Here is a 24,838-nt window from a genome sequence, read left to right as displayed (position 1 = left end):
GAGCAAAAAGATGGTAACTTTGCATACCCACCGCCGTTTTACAAAGACCCAATTCTTTCTCCGCCGTCTCCTCCTCCTCCTCCTCCGCCACCGTCGTCCGGTAACAGAATCAGTCCGGCGGTTCTCTTTGTAATTGTGATTCTAGCTGTCTTGTTCTTCATCTCTGGGCTTCTTCATTTGCTCGTTAGGTTTCTTATAAAGCATCCTTCTGCTACTGCTTCTTCAAGGTCTAATAGATTCCCTGAGATCTCAACTAGTGATGCTCTTCAAAGACAGCTTCAGCAGCTTTTTCACTTGAATGATTCTGGTCTTGATCAAGCTTTTATCGACGCTTTACCTGTTTTTCACTACAAAGAGATTGTTGGTAGTGGTGGTGGTGGTGGCAATGGTGCTGGTCAAGAGCCATTCGATTGCGCTGTTTGTCTCTGTGAGTTCTCTGAGAAAGATAAGCTGAGATTGTTACCAACGTGTAGCCATGCGTTTCATTTGAACTGTATTGATACTTGGCTTCAGTCGAATTCTACTTGTCCTCTTTGCCGTGGCACTCTCTTTTCCCCTGGTTTCTCAATGGAGAACCCTATGTTTGATTTCGATGATATAAGGGAAGATGAAGAGTGTGTGACGGAGAATGGAAGCCAGAAGACTATGGAGATCCAAGAAATCGTTGTGGAGAAAGGAGTTTTACCGGTGAGATTGGGAAAGTTTAAGAGGCTTGACAATGTTGGTAATGGTCAGGATCAGGATGTTGTTGTTGCTGGAGGAGAGACAAGTAGTAGTAACTTGGATGCAAGGAGATGTTTCTCAATGGGTTCGTATCAGTATATACTCGGTAACTCCGAGCTTAAAGTCCCCTTTGCCAACGATAGACTGCCGAGAGTGAAACCTCAGGACAAGGACTCTGAGCAGACAGGGAACTCATCATCAGCATCGGAAGAGAACAAAAAGATCAACAGTGTGGCTAAAGGAGAGAGCTTTTCGGTTTCTAAGATTTGGTTATGGCCAAAGAAAGACAAGTTCTCTTCAGATGCTCAAAGAAGGTTGCCTTCTTCATCACTTAACGTTGATGATCTTCCAAAACTTCCATGGATGGAAGATCATAAGAAGCTCGAGAACGACGTAAGGTAGTATCTATTGCTCATTTTTATTCAGTCAAAATCATCGATACTTAGGGGTTTACTGATCATATTTTGGGGGGAGGGGATTCGTAACCATATGTTGTACCATATTGTTCAAAAGGGTTTTGATTCTTGATAAGAACTTCAGTTGCATTATGCTTGTTAATCATATGAGATCAAATTATAAATTACGCATGCTCAACAATAATGGATTCCAAAAGACTGATGCTTTAGCTTTATTTTTATTATCTTTGTTTCTTTATTTTCTTCACTTTGGGAGTCACTGGTTCTCTTTATTTTCTTCTTCTCCATATACTTTCCTTTACTCTCTCAACTAATTCACTGTTAGCTTTATGCATATATTATTGTATTTTGTATACAAATCTTGATAGTCATCGATTATAATATGGGTTACTTTTATATTTTTATAAGTTTTCTTGATTGGTTTTGGAATTTTTTAAGTGATGGGTATAGAAAACAAATGGGAACTTTTGACTTGTGTTCAAACACAGTATAGTCTTTGGTTTGGGTTAAGAGTCATTATCATAATCAAAAACAAATATGAAATCTTCCAGTACACCAATTACATGTAAGACTTTAATTTCAAAAGTCTTTGGCTCTAAATGGTTTATGTTGGTTGTTGTAGGGTCAATATGTTTTATTTGACTCTGACATAAAAACCATTACCCACTATATTTTGATTGATTGCTCATATAAATTAATATAGATCCAAAAGAAAAATGAACTCTCTGTTTGATCCATATACTTGTATGTTCTATAGACTATTTAAGCTTTTACCCAGTTTAGAACAGAAGCTTAAACTAAGTCTCTTGATCTATAAACTGGTCTCGGATTCTCAGTTTTTGTACATAAGATTGGATGGCCGAACCCACCAGCTGAGTGATGATTCATTGTTCATAAACATGCTAGTGAGGTAATCCTCATTTGCTAGTGGAATCAAAGCTGTGGAAGAGCTCATAATATCATCACCTTTGGAGTTAATAAGCTTAACTTGGAAATTTCTTTGGGATTGGTTTAGCTTCTCAGTCAAAGTATGTAGAAACATGTCTGAATCTTGAGCTTAATTTCTTGGAAGCCATAAAATCTGTAGCTTTTACTTACTTTAGAATTGGGAATCTCATTCTCTGAGGTAACTGATTCATGTATTGCCAGGAAGGGGTCATAACAAGCCTTGATCTCTTTCGATTTGCTTAATCCTAGATCGAGCTATTTGATTCTGAAACCAAACAGCTACTTGACGTTGAGGCAATCAAAGCCTTTTTTGATACCTCAATCTTTCTCCCTAGTCAAATAACCAGAAGTGATTAATATGTCACCGGAGAAAATGTGTTCTTGTCAAAGTTTCTTTCATTTCGATGGCTGGTTTTGTTCATGATTTAGTGACAATGTTTCTTCTAGGTTAGATAATTTCACTGGAATTTTTCGAAATTTGAAAAGAAGAAACAAAGATTATCACCTACAAGAACAAGATTCTCATGGGAAAGTGAAGCTTCTCAACTGTAATTGGAGACTTTTTTGACTTAAAGCTAAAACTAAAATCAATTAGGACTTGAAATGAAACGATCTTGTTAGAAAATCATGAGTTTGTGGCGAAGAAACTCGTAGTCCACAACAACCTTGCCGGAGTTACCAACGGACAGAAGCAAAATCCCATCGTTAGAACACAAACTACGAAACGATTAAAAATGTAACCGGAGAATGATTTTTAGTAAGAGTGAGCTACTTACTACTTATACCGTTATACGCAAGTTTCAAGGGTGATCTTAAAGTGAATACAAAAAAAAAAGAAGAATATAATACGAAGAGAAAAAAAAAATAAAGTTTCTCGAATTAGTGTACACTAGTATTAGACCCGTACTACGTATTTTTCTAACTTAAAAATGTTTGATTTTTAACAACTAATTATATTTAAAATGTTATTACTGTCTAAGAAATACCTAAACAAATAAAAAAATAAATATTGGTCTCTAAAAAAATCATCGCATCATCACAAAAATTGGAGGGGAAAAAACCTGTTGCATAAACAAAAGCCCAACACTTGTGCTTTGTATCAACTATACGCTTTTAATCTGTTCTTAAGAATCATGGAGTAGTAGTTATACAAAATATCGTCAACAACATATGCATACTCCCACTTTTTAGAATTCAGAATCTCATCCATTTCACATCTTCTACCTTTAGACCTTAAACAAAGTTATTCGCTGGATCTCTTATGTAAATCTTACCCTCCACCTCCACACAACCAGACTACGTTTGACCTATCTTCATGGCTGGCTTTGTCATCTCAGCCTCAAGCTCTCACATTTTTCTCTATGTATTAAGCACCATGACCTTCTTTATCCTCCGATGACTAAACACTCTCCGATGACGTAGATTTTGTCGATGAGGGTGGGATTGTATCACCAATAGGCCTAGGAATGAGGGAAACGGGCTGTACCGTATGAGACGTACGTACAATCAATGGCTAGCACATTCGAAGTCACACCAAAACTGTAAACACCATCCAAACCGTATATCTTTGAACCAACAGCAACAAAAGAAGTTTTGAATGTGTTTTGATCTCTGCAACAACAAACAGATATAAAAAAACCACAACGAACATAAGCAATAAGTTATCATTCAGCAAAAAAAATCATCTGATCTTAATTTTGATCCTTGAGTTTAATAGCGATTTCCTTACCATTCATAAAAACAAACTGTTAATAGTAAATAAACATATTTTCAACTCTCAAATGACTGCCAACAAAAAATCAGAACTTGTTCAGAATTAAACAGACCTTTTAGTTCTATCAAGCTCTTTCTCCAATCAAGCCTGCAACTCGCGTGCTCTGCTTCTTTTCTAGTCTCTGTATATGGAAGTCCCGATATGGCTTAACCATCTGATATGTATTCGCCTCTGCTGCAATAGATATCGCAATCTGCAAGAAAAAAGGATTGAATCCTTTATGAAAAATTAACATAATAAACAAAACAGAAAAAAAAACAAAGAGAGAGAGAGAGAGTAACTAGAAAACAGAGAGACATACCGATAGAAAAAAATTAGAATTGTAAGGACATCCAACGCTGATTTCACATGGTTCTGCTTCCAGACTTATTTTGAAGGAAAGCTGTGTAAAATCTCAAGTGGCATAGCTGGAGATTTGATTTTTTAATCTGAACCTATAAATCCACATGTCAATTCATAATTTGAACACAAAAACAATTATGAAACTCAGAATTTGATGAATATACAAAACCACGATGAACAAACTAAGAGCCAAACTTGTGAAATCTGAAAACAGAAATTGTAAATAGAAAGACAAAGACAAAAAACAATCAATCTCGATCTAGACAGCAATACTTACCTCTGGCTTTGTTGGCCATGTCCGTGAATATCAACATACACATCAATTTTGGAAATTCATTTTGTTCCATTCTTAGGAAGCGTAGAATTATAGATCGTAGGGAAGAAGGAGGTCAGTTTCAAAGTATCTAATGTTTTTTTATTCTCTCGTACATTTTTTTCAATAGATATACGATGAGAAGGAAGTGGAGATCGTGGATGGAGCAGTTTAATTTACCGATAAAACCTGTTTCACACATGAGTAAGATTTTTTTCTTTTTTTCCTTTTCTTTCTCTACACGATCATTTGTAAAAAAATTGATTTTTAAAAACAAAATGAAAAAAATTCTGATGTGGCTTAATCTTATTGGACAGATGACTTGTGTTTTATAGGATAAAGGATATATATCCATACTTACATTACACCAAATGAAAGGGTTAAAAATCAAAATGTTGAATTATTCGTCTTCCTTATTATTGTTTGACAAGCAAGATAACACAAAGTCACAAACATTAATGGAGCCTATCACAAACCTTACAAACATGCAACAGTAATGGTTTAGGGCCTTTAGGCCTATCATAGATTCATAGAAATGAAATATGATTTTCATTAAAAAAACAATTTAACGGAGCAGGTAGATGATTTTTACAAAACTCATTAAAAAATGCTAATGCTGAAAATCCGACTGACAGAAAGAGCCTCTCTTCTACCGTCCAAAGTACCGCAGTCCCCAGCCATGAGGCCATGACTAGTGACTAAAAATAATTCAGAATCTTTTTAATTAATTATCACAGAAATCATTAGTTTATGTTTTTTTTAATAAAAATTTAGATTTCAAGTTTATCCATATAATTCATGCAATGCATATATTAAAAATATATAGTATTAAAAATATATAGTATTAAATATATAGTATCCATATAAGTTTTATCTTAAAATTAAGATTAGTTATTTAATGTATTGTCATCCGCATGCACACTAATGATTTGCGGTAGCCCTGGACATTCGGATTTTCGGATCGGATCGGATCGGATTTTTCAGATTTCGGATTTTTCGGATTGGGATATATACAATCCATTTAGAATCCGGCTATTTTTTGGATCGGATCGGTTCGGATTCGGATCGGTTTTTATTTTTTTTTATAAAATCCGAACTGAAACCGATACCCTTATATATATCATTTGGAAAACAAAATCAACAAATTGGAAAAACTCAGATGGTTAGAACGTGTAAATCCTAACCTTAGGGTCACAGGTTCGATTCCTCCCTCGTGTGATTCTCTTTAAATTTTATCCATTTATAGTTATTGGGCTTCTAACAAGGCCCAAAAATAATACCAATTAAACCCAAATATATAGAAAAATTAACTGTATATTCGGTTTAGCGGATAACCGATCGAATTTCGGTTCGAATCGGTTTGAAACCGCAATCCGATTCACAATCAATACAGAAACCGATCGGTTTTAACAGGTAATCCGAAACCGAACCAAACCAGTTAATTCGGATCGGTTCGGATCGGTTTGTTCGGTTTTGGATTATATGCCCAGGGCTAATTTGCGGTTTAAAACTACTAGATGTGTACGTACGAAAGTGCTTCTGATCCATTCACTACTAAAAGACGACTGAGAGTCTTCAACTATTAATAGATTTTTAAAAATAAAGCAGTGTCCAATCTTTTTATTTGAATTTTAATAATATAGAGAAGTATTTGTTATGTGGATATTGTGAAAAAAAAACATTGGAGAAGAATGTATATTGTCTATATAATTATATTACTCTAAATCTCTAATGTGTATGATGAGTAATTTAGTTGACCACAACAAATGTTTTGGTTCTAAATCTATTATATATATATATATATATATATATATATGTGTGTACTGTGAATTAGTAGTATTAGTTACTCTTCCTTTTTTCTTTTCTTTTTTTTTGTAATTTTGGCATATAATAATGGACCAGAATCGGATAACAAAACCGAGATATGAAATTGAAATAATAATGTGATATATATAATAGATTTATATATATCTGTGTACTGTGAATTAGTATTACTATTAGTTACTCTTTCTTTCTTTCTTTTTTTTTTCTTTTTTTTTGTTGTAATTTTTGCATATACTACTGGACCGGAATAGCAAAACCGAGATATGAAATTGAAATAATAAACCCATCCGGTTTATTCGTGGCCAGCAAGTCCGAGAGATATCATCGATCTCGCTCGTAGATTTTGCATGTGTGATGTGTTTGTCGTGAATTGTGCTGTTAGTGGCAAACGTCGTAATTAGCTTCACAGCTTTAAAACCTATACGTAATTTCAGAGGTAGAATCATGACGTGGCATGTAACGGAAATACTTTGACCGCACGACCACTCAAAATTATTTTCAGATTGGAATCTTTTCAATTTTAATTATCAGAGAAAGAATTAAACAATTCTTTTTTACTCAGATTTCAAATTTATCCATGTAATTAAGGACATATTTATCTTAAGACTATATTACAAAAAAATATAAATTCTTTTTTTTACCACTAGTTAAAGTCTAAGTTTATTAACGGGTGTATTGAAACCATGATTTTAAAGAATTTGATTAGGATTTAGGAAATTTGGAATTTTGATAGATTTTAGGGAAATTGATATGATTTTCTGTAAAATTTTTCAAATCCCACATAAAATCATGAAATTTATATTTCTGTATTTTTAACTAACAAATCCTCCAGAATCCCTAAAAGTCATTAAAATCCAAATCCTGTTTTGAATAACAATGGATTTTAAAGTAGATTTTTAAATCACCAGTTCAATAACATTAGATTTTAATAGATTTTTTAAAATTCATGATTGAATAACATATTATTTGTAAGTTTTACAAAAAATCACTTAAAATATCAAGTTGAATAGTCAAAGATTAATACACCACCTAGTTTATTTACATAGTCAAAGATTTTTAAATTATTGGTACATGTATTTTGTTTTACCAAATTATTGGATTTTTTTTTTTGTCAACAGTCGTTATAATTATTTTTTCCCTTTTCTTGCAGAATCCGATAATTACACCGTAAATAATTAAAAATATAATTATAGCTTTTAAAGATATTATCTGGTCAAAAAAATAATTAAAATTTACTAGTTGTGGATAATCATATGGATAATACCTAAAAATACGACGATCATTTCCCAAAAAAAAAAAAAAACACATTAAATTAAAACGTTGAACAAGCCTTAATTAATGAAAACTGAATACAGAAAAAACTTATAATTATCCGTAAATAAATAAATAAAAAAACCGATCGTAACAAACCAAATATATGTAATTAATATATTTTTTTTTAATTTTTGATAATTCCCCAAGTTTAAGGAAATATTGACTCCTTGACTCAAACGTCTCTTTTATCATAATCTTAATGTCCTATATATATATATGATAAGAGATGAGAGAGAGAACACACACAATTCCCAAACGCCTTCGATTAGGTTTACTTCTACACTTCGTCTTCTTCCGCTTAATAAAGCTCTCTTTATCTCCCTCAATCTCTCTCTTTCATTTACGGCGATTTCAAAATGGTTGATGCTCAACAAGTTCGTTTCATCATCGGAGTCATCGGTATCACAAATCTCTCTCTTTCTTCTCCCTTCTTCTTCGATTTCTTTTGCTTATGATCATGGCGTTTAGTTGCATCCGTTGATGATCTGAATCCGAACCGTTATTATTGTGATTTTTTTTCCCCTCCAAATCGCTCGCTTTTGATTCTAATTAATGGCGACTCTATCTTTGTATGTATGATTCGTAAATACTATATATATATATATATATATAGCTTAATCGATCGATCGTACGTGTGTGATGTTGAGCTTGATTCTAATGGCGGTTTTATATATAGCTTCATCGATGCGTTGATCAGATATACGTTGTTTTTGTTCAAATGGTGCGATGTTATTAGATTTGAGGTTTGAGGTTTTTGCTATAGTTTTCGTCGTGATGATTGATCAATGTTTCATCTCTTGATCCGTTCGATATACATACGAAGAGATTAAACGATGTGATTAATTAACACAATTTTTTTTCTCTTGTTTAATGCTGTGTGCAGGAAATGTTATCTCCTTTGGTCTCTTTGCCGCACCAGCGTAAGATTCCTTAATCCTCTTTATTGACCTTTTACTTATATTTATAATCCTAATTGTGAATATTTCGAAACTGAGATCATAATCTTATGTAGTTTGAGTACCCATATGTTTAGTATATAGATGGTTTGAGTCCATATGTATACTAGTGTTAATGTAGGTGATTATTTGATAATGTGTCGTTAGTATGCTGTGTTGAATTAATTGTGTGGTGGTTGGTTTCTAGGATTAGTGTAGCTATATGATTAGATAATTATTCTATGCTGATGTGTGCAATGTGTTCTGTAACTATTTTTTGATTTATCTATTAATAGGAAGACGTTTTGGAGGATCTTCAAAAAGAAGTCAGTTGAGGAGTTTTCATATGTGCCTTACGTAGCGACGGTCATGAACTGCATGCTGTGGGTGTTCTACGGTCTCCCTGTGGTTCACAAGGACAGTATCCTCGTTTCCACCATTAACGGTGTTGGGTTAGTCATTGAGCTTTTCTACGTTGGTGTCTACTTGCTCTACTGTGGTCACAAGAAGAACGCTAGAGTGAGTTTTTATTTGATTAATAATTAACCTTGTAAATTATTAATTGATCATGGTTTGCGCGTGGTTTCTGATTGTATTGTGTTTTGGATTTGTGCAGAGGAACATTGTGTCATTCTTAGCTCTTGAAGTTGTTGCTGTTGCGGGTATTGTTCTGGTCACGCTCTTTGCAATCAAGAATGAGTTTGCTAAGCAAACATTCGTTGGTGTGATTTGTGATGTCTTCAACATTGCTATGTATGGAGCTCCTTCATTGGCCATTGTGAGTCTAGTAGCTCCTCTCTTGATCCTTAATGATCCGATTTGTGTTTTTTGTTTTGTTTCTAATGGATGGTACTTTAATGTTTTGTTAATCAACAGGCTAAAGTGGTGAAAACCAAGAGTGTTGAATACATGCCATTCTTGTTGTCTTTGGTCTGTTTCGTTAATGCTGCTATTTGGACTTCTTACTCTCTCATCTACAAAATCGATATCTACGTCCTCGTAAGTTCTCTCTACTGTGAATAAAACAAAAAAAAACTTATATTTATTTTGTAAAAATTTGATTATATGGCTATGATTTTAATTGTGTGATCAATTTTAAACAAAATTACAGGCAAGTAATGGGATGGGGACCTTGTTGGCTCTTTCTCAGTTGATAGTGTATTTCATGTACTACAAATCAACTCCAAAGGAGAAGAAGCCATCTGAAGTTGAGATTTCAGCCTCAGGGACGGACAGAGTTTGAAGAATTGTTTTTCTTCTTTTAGATATTTTCTCTTACGTACATTCATACACACAAGAGTGTTGTATGTGTAGGCCCTTTTTTGTTTTTAATATCTTTTGGATTTTTTTTTTTTTGGTTTGCTAGAATTTTTAATAATAGACTTTCAAAGTTTCAATTGTTTAGTTTCTGGATTTTGAGGATTTGTCAGGATTTGTTGTTTTTTCTAATACATTTTTAGTGTGAAACATTTCGAAGGAAATATCAAATTTTGGATTTCTTTTTAAGTATCTTCTGTTATACATTTTTTTATTTCTGTTATAATGCAATTCCGTTAATATGTTTTTATGTGTGTCGATGCTTTTTTTATCTTGTTGTAAATAATTTATCATACAGAGAATTGATGAAAATGCATTGACTAGGATTATTATTATTAAACTCTTTAAATCTATATTTTACTATTCATCTTCGGTTTTTTTTTTGGATCAAAACTAGTCAACTTCTGTTTAAGTACTAAATTTTGACCTTTTATAAAATACATAAATGAGTATATTGACTGGGGCAAATCAGCAAGCTTTTGACCAAAACAAACAATAAATTATAACTATATAGGGATGAATTCAAAAATACACATCCAATGATAGTATTATTATGTAGGCTCAACAATCTAACATTGAAGTTTTTTAGGCTATCCACACCTAATTATATTTATAATTAAGAATCTTAAGTTGATAAAGAAAGCTAAAAACAATTAATTAAAATGATAATAGTCATTTCCATTTTTGTTATTTTTGTCTAGGGGTGGGCGATCAGATACCCATTCGGTTTTCGGGTTTCGGGTTTTCGGGTTTAGAAACATAAGACCAATTCGGATATATTTAGATTTCGGGTCTGGTTCGGGTAAACACCCATCGGGTTTAGGTATTTTTGGGTTTCACCCAAAGCCTCAAATTATATTTTGGGTTCAGATCGGATTTGTAATTTTTTAATCCAAACCAAACTAAAAGAGCCCGAAATCAATCCGAATTGAAAAAAAAAATGAAATTCATCAAAATTCATTAAAAATGATTATAATCATAAATATAAAAAACCAAAGTTATCAATCCATGTTTATAAGCCAATAATTTTTGACTTCTTAACACATCAAATGACATCAAATTCAAAGTTAGAACTATATAATCTATCTAAATTAACATATGAAAATTGACATATTTAAAAATGAAAACTAATTTATCTTGTAAGTTGTAATAGTGATTATAAAATTACTTCTGAAACTTGTAAATTAACTCAATCTATTGTTAAATATATATATATAACTTTGGATAGTTTAGGTTATTTGTTTGGGTGTTCGGATATACCCAATCGAGTTCGGGTACCCATTTCATTTACTAGCATCTGATTGGATATTTTTAAAGTTCGGATTCGGGTTCTGATCAGGTATTTTTAATCGGGTTCGGGTTAAATTTTCGGGTTCGGATATTTTGCCCAGCCCTATTTTTGTCTATTATTCCTGTGTTTCCTTGTGATTTGCTCATTTTTCTCATTTTTTTCAATTATTTTTCAAAAACCCCATCTCTAAATAGCATATTTCCATCATTTACAACTATAAAACACCAGACCACCCACTAAAAACATAATACCATAACCACTATATGTAGCTGATCAAATCTTTATATATGTCTAAATTTTATTTTGGGATAGGACTTTAATATGAAATTAATTTAATTCTTTTTTTTTCCTCAAACTCTAATTTAAGTTATATCCTCAAGTTTTAAATGTTTTAATTTAATCAATTTGCAGTATTACACTATTACTAGGAGATATGAACAACGTTTTTTCCAAAAACTATTGTTACATTTATTTTAAAAAGTCATTTTGTTATTTATTTTTAATATTCTAATTTTTTGGTAAATTTACATATATCTTTTTGAATAATTATTATTTTAGAATATTATAGTATTTTAATTTGTTTGATGTATATTACAGTTTTATATTTTTGGTTTATTGTATTTGCATCATTATTTTGTGAAATATTTTAAAGTAGTTTTTATAATATTGTAAGTGTGAGCAAATAAAAATTATTAATTTATCAACAACATACATTTAGTTTTACCAACACACATTTCTTATTCATATTGAGTAATATATCTTTGTTTTTAAAAATTCAAATCACAACATATGCAAAAAATATTCTATATATTTATTAATCATAAGTATTATATGATAATTCAAAAAAATTTGTAAATAAAATAAAATAGATAGGAGAATCATAATTTAAAATCTTAACAAAATCTTCCAAATATAGTTATTATAATAATCATATTGTATACTTATATTAGTTTTTAAAATTCTGATTGGTTTATAATTTTTGAATATATTACTAATTTCTTCCATAATAAATTAGAGAGAAAATATTTTTTAAACTAATAATTATTTAAAAGATTTTATTAGTCTCATATATTTTTAACTTTATTGAAAAAATAAACATTTGCCTTAAGACCAATGGCATGATAATGTAATTTTTTACATTTAATAAGGTTAGTTTGATTTTTATACTTCTCAATTAATATAACAGGATATATATAGTTGACTATGCCATGTACATACTTTAGTTGATATCAAAGTTGCTACATCATATATATATATATATAAACACTATTCAAAAAAATAAATGTGTGGAAGATCATATCAAACTGAAAAAGTGAGTGTTTAATATATATATATATATATATATATTAATACATATATATATAGCAACCAAACAGTATTAAAGGGAATACTTTAAAAATTTACTGGTTACAAGAAGTTTCATACTAGACTAGGAGCAGTATAATTATGTGCAAAATAACAACTAGTACAAAGGAATTAAGGAAGTAACGATCAGCAAGAAAAGTAATGTTGGGGGTGTCGTCGGGTTTTATCATGCTGTGCGAGGGTCCTGAAGACCACCACACAGACAGCAGTATATGTTACACCAGCCGTTAAAGGCCTAGTAAAACGTGACCAATAAGGCAATAATAAATGAATAAATAAAAATATGAGATTGATATAATAATAAATCTGCAAAGCCGTGAATAAAAAAAATATTTTTAAAACGGTTCCGAAATCTTAAGAAAAGGTGCCTTGCTTTTTCCTTTACGTGTAATAAAGAGTCGCTGTCTCTAACTCCAAGGCTTCGGGATCGTGAGTCTAACGCATACTAGTATATGTACACACATCCGTATATAAAAAGTTCCTAGACGTGAAATAACCAAAAATAAAACCATGAAATGAATTGCGGCCACGTAACTACATCATACGCCTTTTCTTTTTCTCAGGTGTTGCGTGTACTTGCGCTTTGATACCATACGTTCTCATCTGGAAATTTTCAAATGCTTCCGAAACTGCTTCCACCTGTTTATAAATATTGCCAACCCAATAACACAAACGTCAACAGTTATTTCGTGTGCTTCACTCGTAACAGTAATGTATAAAGATAATGATGAGGGTTGGTTCATAATGATAACAATCACATACCAATTCTGGTTTTTTGGCATATACTCTCACTATCTTGTCTTGATATGTTGTTGGTAACAAGTGACTGACTCGGTCCTCGGGTATCACAAACTTCTCTGTACTATCATAATCCTGTAGACACCATAAAAATCAATTGGTTTATTGAGAGATTCTGTGTTATTTTCAAGTTTTCCTCTTTACACATTTAGAGAAACAAAATCTGCATATCAAGAACATAGACTTTTCATCTATGTATGTACCTTGAAGAAGTTGATGCTGAAGAAGTCAGTCAGATCCGCCACAAAGATAAGTTGGTTAGAATTTTAATGAGCGAAATTGAGAAAACAAATAAGCTAACTTGTGCTTTGGTTACCATTCAAGAGGATTTTCTCTCCCACGAGCCAAATCAATCTTGACGTTTGAAACAGCGATATCTTCTTCTTTTAGTGTCAAGCTTGTGTGTTTCTGTTGAGTCAAAATCGATCTAAGTATGGCAACGGACTGTAGATATAGTCTTCCTCTATTTTAAGTGCTAAAGATTACAAACCTGAGAACATATAATATCTTGAGCAGTGACAGCTTTGAAATTATCGATTTTGTCCTTTGGAACCGCATACTCGTTACAGAACTGCAAGTAAAAATCCATACATCAGTCTTTCTTCAGAAGGGAAATTCTTAGCCTAATTACGCATAAGAAAAGAAGAAACTGGGTGAAATTGTATATACTTGGTACAACTGCCTTCTGCGAACACGGAGTATCAGCTCTTTAGCTTCTGCAAGCTCTGGATCTGGAGCTATTTCGATCGTTTTGAGGATTGTGTCGTCTAGCTGCATTTGTGGAGAATAGAAACTATGAAAACTGACAAAATTAATTTTGATTGAGAAAGGGAAAAATTTGCGTCTGAGAAAGAACTGTACCTTCCAGTATTCAGATGGGTCATTGATCAAAGAAGTAATTTCCAAGAAACTGTTGGCTTTGACCATGGCATCTACTATCATAAGCTCTATCGCCTGCAAATGAATGGAAATAGACAAGTGGGTAAGAGAGAAAGAATAGAGAACAAATAGAGAGAATGATAATGATACAATACCTTTACTTTTGGATGCATGTAGACAGTTCGATAAAGATCAGCTCGAGTAGCAAATAACTTGTGGACATTACGATCTGCAAAATTACCCCCTTTTACAAGAGAACAGAAGCAAACGCATATACAAGAATATCAGGTAAGCAAAACTCACATTCCTTGGCGGGATAGCAGATTTCATTATCAATGACTTTCATCGTCTCTGTTAGTCTAGAAACATCTGAAAATTAGCACCTTCCTTAATAGCAAAAACTGGAATGACTTTCGAGTAGTATGAATACCTCTGGAACTGAAAATTGAACCCCAGTCCACAGGCTCGAGAATCACGAACAATGTAGTCAAACCTATAAAATTTTGTATACATTTAAAGTTGACTTCTCAAGACAAATGTGCAAATCTAAGCATCATGATGAGTGAAACTGAAAAGGGGAAGAAAGAAACTGCAGGCAAGTATACAACTAAGATTAGATAACATTACTTGTCCACATCAATCCCATTTCGGCCATTAGCAACAATGTCATACAAGAAACGTTTCTCTGCATTCCTCTGCATATTATGAAAAAGGGAAAATATATACAAAAGCATAAGTTGTTGTTCATGTTTGACTACAATAGAGTACATGGCTGTTATAAAACTTACTTTCAGCTGTGAAAACTCAGTACTAGCTAGTATCATATCCTGTTCAGTAAACATTTGAGAAAGGAAAGTGGTCATTTGATTAGATTTGTAAAGACTGAAGACTGAAAATAATGTCACAGTTTCCATTTTCTAATTCGAGAGGTCATTTGAAAGAAGCTAAACAGTCTTGAGAATGAAAACTACCTTCACTCTTTTCAGCATTTGTGCATCAACATCAATGTGATGTGTATCAACCATATGGTCAATCATGTTTACAGACATTAACTCATGAGACCTGCATCGAAGAATTGGCATATAAAGAGCTAGAGATAATCCATAGAAACCAAACACTGAAATTTAAAGCATAGTTCTTATATCATATCAAGTAACACCATGATGTCATTGATCTTTTCAAGGAATGTGCAAACATACCACTGACTGTCACTTATGACCTTCGGAAGGAACTCACGCTCAAACATATGACTGAAAGGGCCATGACCAATATCATGGAGAAGTCCTACATATAAAAACAAATATCAAAAATTGTATCAAGTAATAATGTATGTATTCATTGAGTAAACAATAGTTACCAGCCAGTCTCACAGTCTGAAGATCATAATTGTCAATACCAAGCTCCATTCCCTATAACAAGTTAAGCACCTACATTACAATCTTACCACACTTAACCAAAATGTGACTGTACCACTGACATTCGTCCAAAATGTCCATATACCTGGAAATTTTTTAGCTTCTGAACATTTTCGCCTGCAAGCCAATACACGCCTAGAGAGTGCTCAAATCTAGAATGCACAGCTCCTGGATAGACCATGTTTGTCACCCCTAAACCATGCAAGAAAATTTTCTCTCAAAGAAAGAAGATAACCACTATACATAAATCCTTGCTGCTATAAGGAGTAACCAAAGAAAATAATCTTACATACTGGATTAAAAGATTTCAATGAAAATTTTCTATATTTGAACCTAGCATTTCATACAGTGATTCTCACAATAAATACTACTTCATCGAGGAGTAAAAAGATTAGACAAACAAGACCATCAACTTAAACAAGAGAAGAAGGAAACATGAGTTGAAAGAACTCACCGAGTTGCTTTAGTTCACGAAGCCTGCCACAAGGAATTGTGAATAAAAGAATCAGAACACAGTAGTCATTGAAAATAATATAACCATGGAAATGAGCACAATCCAACAACTTACCTTTGAAACTGCTCAGTGTCAATGAATTTTAAACAAAGCTGCAAACCAAAAGTGAACTATTAGTACAGATTACATATTTAAACCCAATAGAAAACGTATGAACAGTCGTTAGAGAATTTTGAAACTCAATACTAAATTGGAAAAAAACTCACACAAGTGCAGTAATACAAAAATCGAAGAATCACAGAAGATTTAATTCGATTTCTAGCCAAAATCCAGCAGTTAAATATTCCGATAAACAACAATCACTAATCTAATCCATAACTCGACAGTTCCATAAATTCCGGCGATAAAATTAGAGACGACGATAACATTATCCAGATTAACAACCAGAACAAACGCTACCGGAAATTTCACAGAAATCGCTCCGTCAAGAAACAGTTACAGAGGGAACTCCTTATCTCGCAAACGAACCATTATGAGTCACAGAAACAAGAAACGAAGGAAGATTACAAAGAAATCAGTCACTTACAGGATCGAGATAGATGTTTCCATGAACGTTGTCGTATACATGCTTGCTGAACCGGAGCTCGTTCGCCGGAGCGCCGGAAGAGTAACCCGGTAAGCTAGTTAGGTCTTCGTTACAATACGCTCCCATCAGTTGAAATTTCAAGTCGAACTCTCTCACACAGTCGCTCGCTCGCTCGTGATGTTGGGAGGGAGAGAAACTGTTATGGTGGTGGTACCCGACGACGAGAATTGAGAAAGGGATTTTAAAGCGCTGCTGCACAAAGTCGCCAAAGAGGAGAGAGAGAGTCTCTTTTATTAAATTCCTTTTTGACGTTTGTACGCGATTAATATTCCCATTATTAAAAATGGGGAAGTTGTAAAACGAGCCCTATACTTTTATTTTATTCTAAACAAATCCATATCCTTTTAAAAAGTATAAACTAAACCTGTCAACTCGTTTTTTATTTGAATCGTTTCTTACAATCTGATTAGCAATCACACATTTCACATGGCATATGCTCATATTTTAAGCGTTTTTTCACTATGGTTTTAATTCTGATTACGTCGTTTAAAATGTTTTTTCAATATTCTGATTACGTTTTTTCTTAGACTATGTTAAATAAACTAAAATTAAAATAGCAGAGAACTTTAAAAATTAAGTTTCATAGTACACACGGTCAAATTCAAATTGAATAAAACAAGCTGTCGCCCTTATGAGCCTGACAAATCAGCAGACTCTCAACACCGTTTGTAGAAATTGTGTTGACGTTTTGGTCTACACATTACTGACTTTGGGGTTTGTTACACATACGTTTTAGTATAGGTTTGTTTTTACATAAATTAAAAATATAGGGATATATTGTAAATTTCTCTTTTTAGGTAGAGGTTGCTTTGGTGGTGGAGAGTGGAGACGTGGTGACGGTTCAGAAAATCCGGAACGTGATAATTGTTTCTGAACCGAACAGCTATGCGGTCAATTAATTTCAGTACCCTTAACAAAACCGAACCGCCGTTAAACCGGAACCAAATTGGCATTTTAAAAGAGCGTTCAAAGGGTGATAGGACTCAGACTTGACCGGAGTGGACTCAATCGGCGAATCTGACTCGGACGCGGCGGAGTGATGGAAGAGCTCCCGATCTTAACCGTGAGTCAGCGCGAGCAGCTTCTGGTGGAGAACGATGTGTTCGGGATCTTTGGTTACTTCGACGCCAGCGATATTTCTACTCAGGAATACATGTAAGTAAGCTCGCCGATTTTGATTAGATTTGATTTTCGAGTTTTTTTTTTTTTTCATGATGATAAGTTTTTAGCAGCTGTTTTGAAGTGTGCAATGAATCATATTGAAGGAAGTTGTTGTTGTTCCTAGGTTGAATCATACTGATCACTTGGATTTAGTCGGATAAGATGAATCAGATAGACTTGTGGATTAGAAAATTCTCAATAGTTAATGATCAGTAAAATCGAATTCTCGGCTTAACAAGGCCAGATCTCTCGAATCACGTCGGAGATTCTTCGGAGATTCTCACGCCGATTACACCAAACCTCGTGAAGGAGGATGAGCAACACGATATGCCTGTTTATCAGGTCCAATAAATAGCCCAGCCCAAATCAGTTACTTTTTTAGGAATAAAAAAGCCCAGCCCAAATCAGTTATTTTAGTTAGGGTTAATTGTATACATTGCTTGCTCTCAACGGGACTCTTCCCGGATTATACATCAACCGTTCTAAAGCTCTTTTCATCTTCTTCATGGCGACAGATAATTTATCAGGTTTGTTTTTGGTTGGCTCTTGGTTGCTGAAGAGATTGGCTCTTATCTAATGTTTTTTATACACACTTACTTGGTTGCTGAAGAGATTGTTTCTTTTTGATGCTCTTCTTTCATTCAGGTAAGCGAAACCCTGAAGATGATTTGGAGACCAAACCCGTTCTCAAGAAACATAAGGAAACATCCGAGGAGAAGGTAACGTTAAGATGGTCTCGATTCCTCGTGTTCTTTGACAACTATTTTCTTTACACTCTGTATTCTAATGCTACTCATTTATGTAAGTATGTAACAGGAGGAGACAACCAAAGGATTTGCTGATAGTCTCCAGCACAAGTCTGACCAGGCTAATTTAATCTCAGTGAAGGTATAATTTTTAAAAATTCAAATATTTTCTTAATCCGGCTATTTTTGTTGTTGTTCCTTTTGCTCCTTAGAGTGGTGCTAACACACTTGGCTGTTATATTCAGGAGGCTGCCATAAGAAAAAAGAAGACTCTCTGTGTTGGCAATCTCCCTCTCACAACTACTATATCAGATATGTAAGTAGCAAACCTTCATTTTCCACTTTCCTTCTCTGGGAGCAAATTTTTTATTACTGATATTTTACCCTCCACTTTTACAGCCTCCATTTCTTCAAAGATGCTGGAGAAGTTGTTCGTGTTCGAACTATCCCGCAAGTTGGTTAAGAAGTTGTGCTTTGGCCGTGTTGACTTTGCATCTGCCAACGAAGCAAAGAAGGTGAGAGTAGTTTGTACTTTATGGTTATGATGAAAAAAGTATTTAAGTAGTAATTTGAAAAGTAATGTATTGCTTATGATAAATACCTGATTAAACCTTTTTATACTGTAGGCGCTGGAAAAGAAGAATGGTGAATATTTGCACGACTGTCAGATATTTCTTAGAGAGGATTTTAACGCTCCATACCCTTTCCGACCCAAGTAAATTGATTTTCCATGTTATGGAGATTTGTTTCTCTAACTTATTGCTTGAGTTTTGATGCCATTACAGAAGACTAACGCTATTTAATTTTGCTAATTAGAGGAACACAAGGTCTGGTAAGGGATTTAACTATTTACCCCTCGAGTTTGTCATTAAGGATTTGGTATGATTTGGTATACATGGAGAGATCACTAGATTTTTTCTATATTCCAGGAACCTTCGACAAGAAAGCCTTCCGATAGAAGAAGATGGCACACCTCCCGATTTTGTTGAGGTACCTCTTCTTTTTATCTTCGAACTATCTCAGGCTCAGAAGCAATACTCGGCGGTTAATAACACAACTGTCTGTTCCCACAAAGATTACTTATTTTGGGGATGAATCGGCTACTTTTTTGTTGTTATGCAGTTTAATTCTTTTTCTTCTTATAGTCGTTCTAACACACTTGGCTGTTCAATTCAGGAAGTACTCTTTGTTGCCAATCTCTCTCCCCAAACTAAAATATTGCATATGTAAGTAGCACCTTAGATTTCCGCCTTTCCTTCTCAGAGGAAGCTTTCCACCTTTACAACAAAGATTTCTTCCAAGATGTTGGAGAAGTTGTTCGTGTTCGACTTATTGTAAACCACGAGGGTAAGCATGTGGGTTATGGCTTTGTTGACATCGCTTCTGCTAACGAAGCAAAGAAGGTGAGAGTAGTCTTATGATAAAAAATATATAAGTAGTTATTTGAAAGTACGATTGCTGTTTACACCTTTTATACTGTAGGCGCTGGAAAAGAAGAATGGTGAATATTTGCACGATCATAAGATCTTTCTTGAAGTGGCTAAGACAGCTCCAGACCCTCCACGACCCAAGTAACTATTTTCCATGTTATGGAGATTTGTTTGTATAACACTGGTTGTGAGTTATTGGTAAAGTTTTCATACCATTCAGAAGACTAACCCTCCCTCTTATTCTTGGTAATTAGGTACAACCTTGCAGAGAAGCTTTGGTAAGGGATTTTACTATTTGCCTCTTGAGTTTTGTTATCAAGAGAACAATTAGTGATGTATTGGGTATACATGGAGGGATCACTAGGATTTTTTATATTTCAGTTACGAAGACTACCTTCGACGACAAAACCTTGTGATAGGAGAGGACGTGGCAGTGGAAGGACTTGACGAATCTCCCATTTTTGTTGAGGTACCACAAAGTTCTTATTAACTTCAAAGTCGAAAGTTGTCTAATTCTTGGGATGAATCTACTTTTTGTTGTTATCCAATCTAAGTCCTTTCTCGTTAGGGTCGTGCTAACTCACTTGGCTGTTAAATTTCAGGCAGTTGCTGTAAGAAAAAAGATGCTCTTTGTTTCTGGTCTCTCTCGCGAATCTGATATATCACATATGTGAGTAGCACCTTTAATTTCCTCTTTTGTTCTTCAACCTCTTTTCATGACTGATATTTTCTCCTCCGTTTTAAAGCATCAATTTCTTCATAGATGTTGGAGAAGTTGTTCATGTTCGACTTATTGTAGACTACATGGGCGAGCCTGTGGGCGATGGCTTTGTTGAGTTTGCTTCTTCTGACGAAGCAGAGAAGGTGAGAGTAGTTTATAGTAATGATTAAAAGTATTTTAAGTAGTCATATGAAAAATATACAAGTAAGTTATTTGAAAGTGCGGTTGCTGATTAAATCTCTTATGTTGTAGGCACTGGAAACGAGGAACGGTGAATATTTTCACGATCATAAGATTTTTATTGTTGTGGCTAAGAAAGCTCCATATCCTCCACGACCCAAGTAAATTGATTTTCCATGTTGTGAAGATTTGTTTATGTAAACATTGGTTGTGATTAACGCTATTATTTTTGTTAATTGTAGGTATTGCATAGATCACAAGGTTTGGTAAGGGATTCAACTATTTGTATCTTGAGTTTTTTTTGTGAATTTGTTTGGTATACATGGAGAGATCACAAGGGTTTCTGATATTCTAGGTATGAAGACTACCTCCGGCGAGAAAGCCTTCTGATAGAAGATGAGGCAGTGGAAGGATTTGATGAAGTTCTCGATTTTATTGAGGTACATGTTCTTATTATATTCAAAATATGTCAAGCTTGCGTTTAATAACAGAGCTATTGCCACAAAGTCGAAAGATGACTTAGTTTGATATGTAATTTAAATTCAGGAAGTTGCGGCAAGAAGGAAGACGCTATTTGTTTCCAATATCCCTTGCAAAGATAAAATACCAAAGAACACTAAATTACCAAAGATGTGAGTAGCACCTTTAATGTCCTCTTTCGTTCTTGGAGCAAGTTTTTCATGACTGATATTTTATCCTCCATTATCACAGCATCGATTTCTTCAAAGATGTTGGAAAAGTTGTTTGTTCTCGACTTATTGTAGACCACAATGGTGAGCATGTGGGCTGTGGCTTTGTTGAGTTTGCTTCTGCTAACGAAGCAGAGATGGTGAGAGTAGTTTATAGCAATGATGAAAAGTATCAAAAATATACAAGTTATTTGAAAGTACGATTGCTGACTAAATCTTGTATACTCTAGGCGCTGGAAAAGAATGGTTTCAATTTGCAGGGTAATAAGATTTTTCTTGACGTGGCTGAGATTGCTCCATACCCTCTCCGACCCAAGTAAAATAATTTTCCATATTTTTCTCTAACTTATTGCTACAGTTTTGATGTCTCTACAGAAGATTAACGCTATTACTTTTGGTAACTAGGTACAACCTTATGAGTTTTGTGTGACTTTTTTGGTATACATGGAGAGATAGATCACTAGGGTTTTTTGATATTCCAGGTCGAAGGTAGAAAGCCTTCTGAGAAAAGAAGGAGAACAAGAAGATGAAGATGGAGAAGAAGATGAAGATGATTTGGAGACCAAACCGAATTTGAAGAAAGATGAGGTACCTACGATGGGTGGATTCTGCGGTAAGAAGATTATCTTCTGTTTCAACGACTTGTAGAAGAAGATGAAGCTCTTTGGTGTTTCTAACTTTTGTGATACAATGCAACTTTTTTTTTTTTTTTTACTATTTCGTTTTTTTTCTGAAAATATGCTTAATTTTGAATGATTTAGTGTTAAATCATAACCTGCCTTCAGTATAAACCTTATAAAGAGCTGTTTGAACTAGTTTGGTTGAAGAAACCATTATCTCCCGAGGGACAGAAATTTGATTTGCGAAACCATTAGTCGCAATTTTATTTGGGTTGATTCAGTCTTTCACTTCTTGCACCAAAGTAAAAAGAAGTATTGTCTCAAGACTGAGACATTAGTTTTTGACGACGACGACTGATAGAAGAAGCTCTTTGGTGCAACTTATTTTTATTACTTTGGTCTTTCTTATGTTCGTTTGTGTGAATATAATAAAAGTTAGAATACGCTTAACTACGAATGTTTTGGTGTTAAAATCATTATCTGCCTTTATTTACTTCCCGAAGCTCTTTACTCTTTAGTCTCGTCTCAAATTTAATTTGTCTGTTGTAAAACACTGGATTGTGGACTCCATAACCAAGCCCATACTCGGTCCATAAGTGTTCAAGACTTTAGGTCTATTGGACCAAGGCCCATCGGTCATGTTCTCCTTCGTCGGTTTAACCTAAGACTTATGTACTCTACTATATATACTTGTGTAAACCTCGATATTGATTAATAAGAACAAGAGATTACGTCCCCTAAACTCTCTAGTTTACAACACGTTATCAGCACGATAGCCTCTAGCCCTAAAACCCTAAGGCAGCCGCCGATTCTCTTCTCCTTCCCTAAAACCCTAAAACCCTAAACCGCTTTCTGTTCTTACTTCCATCCGAGACTAAACACCTTTTCTGTTCGAAGATCTTCTTGTTCACGAGCATACCTTAAGCTCGTGATCAAGTTCTATCGATAACCTGATCGAGGTTCGTGGTTCGTGGTTCGGGGGTGAGTTCGAGTGCAAGCGGTACAAGGAGCTGTTCGCGGGAAAGCTGTTCGTGGTTCTGTTCGAGGTTCGCGATCGAGAAAGAGGTACAACCGAAGTCTATTAGCTCCCGGTTCATATCCAGTCAGATCCAAATCGGTGAAAGGTAAAATAAAGTCTAACCCTCTTAGAACCATATAATCGAATCTGAACCCTAACAGCTATTGAACCCTAAAACATCCAAGTATACAAACAAACAAATCTTAAGAGTTCTATTCCTGTAAAACTTTAAAATCGGTTGCATAGGACTGTTAGATTGTTTGTGAATTGCACCAAAAGATATCAAGCTTGAATTTGGTTGATTGATTATTATTGCTTGATTGATTGTTGCATAAGAACCTAGAACTAAATTTGTTAGATTCATAAGATGTTAATCAAACTGTTCTAGGAGATTTAAAACTTGGTTGTTCATGCATCATAATGAAATCNATCTTCTTGTTCACGAGCATACCTTAAGCTCGTGATCAAGTTCTATCGATAACCTGATCGAGGTTCGTGGTTCGTGGTTCGGGGGTGAGTTCGAGTGCAAGCGGTACAAGGAGCTGTTCGCGGGAAAGCTGTTCGTGGTTCTGTTCGAGGTTCGCGATCGAGAAAGAGGTACAACCGAAGTCTATTAGCTCCCGGTTCATATCCAGTCAGATCCAAATCGGTGAAAGGTAAAATAAAGTCTAACCCTCTTAGAACCATATAATCGAATCTGAACCCTAACAGCTATTGAACCCTAAAACATCCAAGTATACAAACAAACAAATCTTAAAAGTTCTATTCCTGTAAAACTTTAAAATCGGTTGCATAGGACTGTTAGATTGTTTGTGAATTGCACCAAAAGATATCAAGCTTGAATTCGGTTGATTGATTAGTTGTCTATACTTGCTTGATTATTTGTTGCATAAGAACCTAGAACTTGAAACTGTTAAAATCGAGTATTGTTAACCTAATTGTTCTAGGATTTAAAACTTGGATCATTCATGCATCATAAATTAAAACCGGACCTTGTATAGGATGTTATAGAATCGGCTGCATGAATTCACTTTTAGGATTTCTTAAAACTCGAAAATTAATCTTGTGTTCTAGGATTGAAAAATTCCGATTGATCTAAAAACTTTTGTTAAGTTTCTATAAACATTAAAACATGAAATTGGAAATTAAAATATTGGTTAGGATAAGTTCCTAATTAATTATAGTAATTATCTAAAACCCTTGAAACAAAATTTACTAAATCCTAGAAAGAATAGGAAATCATAAGAAAAGGAAGTCCTATCTAGAAATAAGGAAATTGTTGCATGCATTATCTATTTGCTTTTGTTGTCCTGCATGCATGAATTTAAACCACGAAAATCTATAAGAGGCAAGGCATGTTTCGGTCTAAAATACCGCATGGCCTAAGGCATGGTTCGGTCTCAAATACCGCATGACCTGAATCAATATTTGTTGCATGGTTCGATCTCAAATATCGCATGCTAACTATCGGTTGTCTATCTTTTATGCAGATGGCAAATCTTAGGAGCCTAGATTATCC

The 24,838-nt window shown here is 34.1% G+C and overlaps 5 protein-coding genes and 1 long non-coding RNA gene across 6 annotated transcripts in view; 4 read left to right on the top strand and 2 right to left on the bottom strand.

Annotated features, from left to right (window-relative positions):
* The window catches only part of LOC104720641 (RING-H2 finger protein ATL46-like), a 3,298-nt gene extending 1,944 nt beyond the window's left edge, over window positions 1–1,354 (top strand). Inside the window, exon 2 of the mRNA XM_010438522.2 lies at window positions 4–1,354. Coding sequence (XP_010436824.1) covers window positions 4–1,125 — 1,122 coding nt within the window. The 3' untranslated portion in view covers window positions 1,126–1,354. The remainder of the gene's footprint in view (window positions 1–3) is intronic.
* Window positions 3,189–4,630, bottom strand: LOC104719666. The gene is made up of 3 exons (XR_756653.1): window positions 4,163–4,630; window positions 3,914–4,054; window positions 3,189–3,698 (listed from the first exon to the last, which is right to left on the bottom strand). It is a non-coding gene; the product is annotated as an uncharacterized LOC104719666 (long non-coding RNA).
* On the top strand, window positions 7,911–10,062 carry LOC104719665 (bidirectional sugar transporter SWEET8-like). The gene is made up of 6 exons (XM_010437619.2): window positions 7,911–8,053; window positions 8,538–8,574; window positions 8,886–9,108; window positions 9,206–9,367; window positions 9,466–9,588; window positions 9,701–10,062. Exons 1-6 carry the CDS (start codon window positions 8,011–8,013, stop codon window positions 9,830–9,832), a joined length of 720 nt encoding a protein of 239 aa, XP_010435921.1. The 5' UTR covers window positions 7,911–8,010; the 3' UTR covers window positions 9,833–10,062.
* LOC104719664 (deoxynucleoside triphosphate triphosphohydrolase SAMHD1 homolog) lies at window positions 12,884–16,995 on the bottom strand. Its single transcript, XM_010437617.2, has 19 exons — window positions 16,695–16,995; window positions 16,223–16,260; window positions 16,109–16,131; window positions 15,740–15,846; window positions 15,597–15,648; window positions 15,439–15,523; window positions 15,211–15,301; window positions 15,028–15,066; window positions 14,867–14,934; window positions 14,670–14,732; window positions 14,543–14,598; window positions 14,395–14,468; window positions 14,222–14,314; window positions 14,030–14,131; window positions 13,851–13,931; window positions 13,677–13,768; window positions 13,564–13,579; window positions 13,325–13,435; window positions 12,884–13,201 (listed from the first exon to the last, which is right to left on the bottom strand). Exons 1-19 carry the CDS (start codon window positions 16,818–16,820, stop codon window positions 13,097–13,099), a joined length of 1,422 nt encoding a protein of 473 aa, XP_010435919.1. The 5' UTR covers window positions 16,821–16,995; the 3' UTR covers window positions 12,884–13,096.
* LOC109125170 lies at window positions 17,606–20,007 on the top strand. The gene is made up of 9 exons (XM_019231246.1): window positions 17,606–17,909; window positions 18,431–18,442; window positions 18,561–18,634; window positions 18,732–18,803; window positions 18,907–18,977; window positions 19,061–19,176; window positions 19,288–19,493; window positions 19,591–19,651; window positions 19,838–20,007. Exons 1-6 carry the CDS (start codon window positions 17,852–17,854, stop codon window positions 19,122–19,124), a joined length of 351 nt encoding a protein of 116 aa, XP_019086791.1. The 5' UTR covers window positions 17,606–17,851; the 3' UTR covers window positions 19,125–19,176; window positions 19,288–19,493; window positions 19,591–19,651; window positions 19,838–20,007.
* On the top strand, window positions 19,876–22,496 carry LOC104719663 (protein HRB1-like; the record flags this gene model as incomplete). Its single annotated transcript, XM_019230803.1, has 13 exons — window positions 19,876–20,064; window positions 20,144–20,232; window positions 20,346–20,369; window positions 20,473–20,560; window positions 20,694–20,761; window positions 20,838–20,955; window positions 21,065–21,153; window positions 21,235–21,258; window positions 21,348–21,432; window positions 21,539–21,624; window positions 21,704–21,821; window positions 21,912–21,997; window positions 22,164–22,496. Coding segments are annotated over 13 exons (1,230 nt in total), but the record flags the coding sequence as incomplete, so codon positions are not given.

Source organism: Camelina sativa, chromosome 10 (assembly GCF_000633955.1).
Source record: "Camelina sativa cultivar DH55 chromosome 10, Cs, whole genome shotgun sequence".
Lineage (NCBI taxonomy): Eukaryota > Viridiplantae > Streptophyta > Magnoliopsida > Brassicales > Brassicaceae > Camelina > Camelina sativa.
Note: the sequence above shows the minus strand (reverse complement) of the source record. Positions and strands in the feature narration are given on the sequence as shown.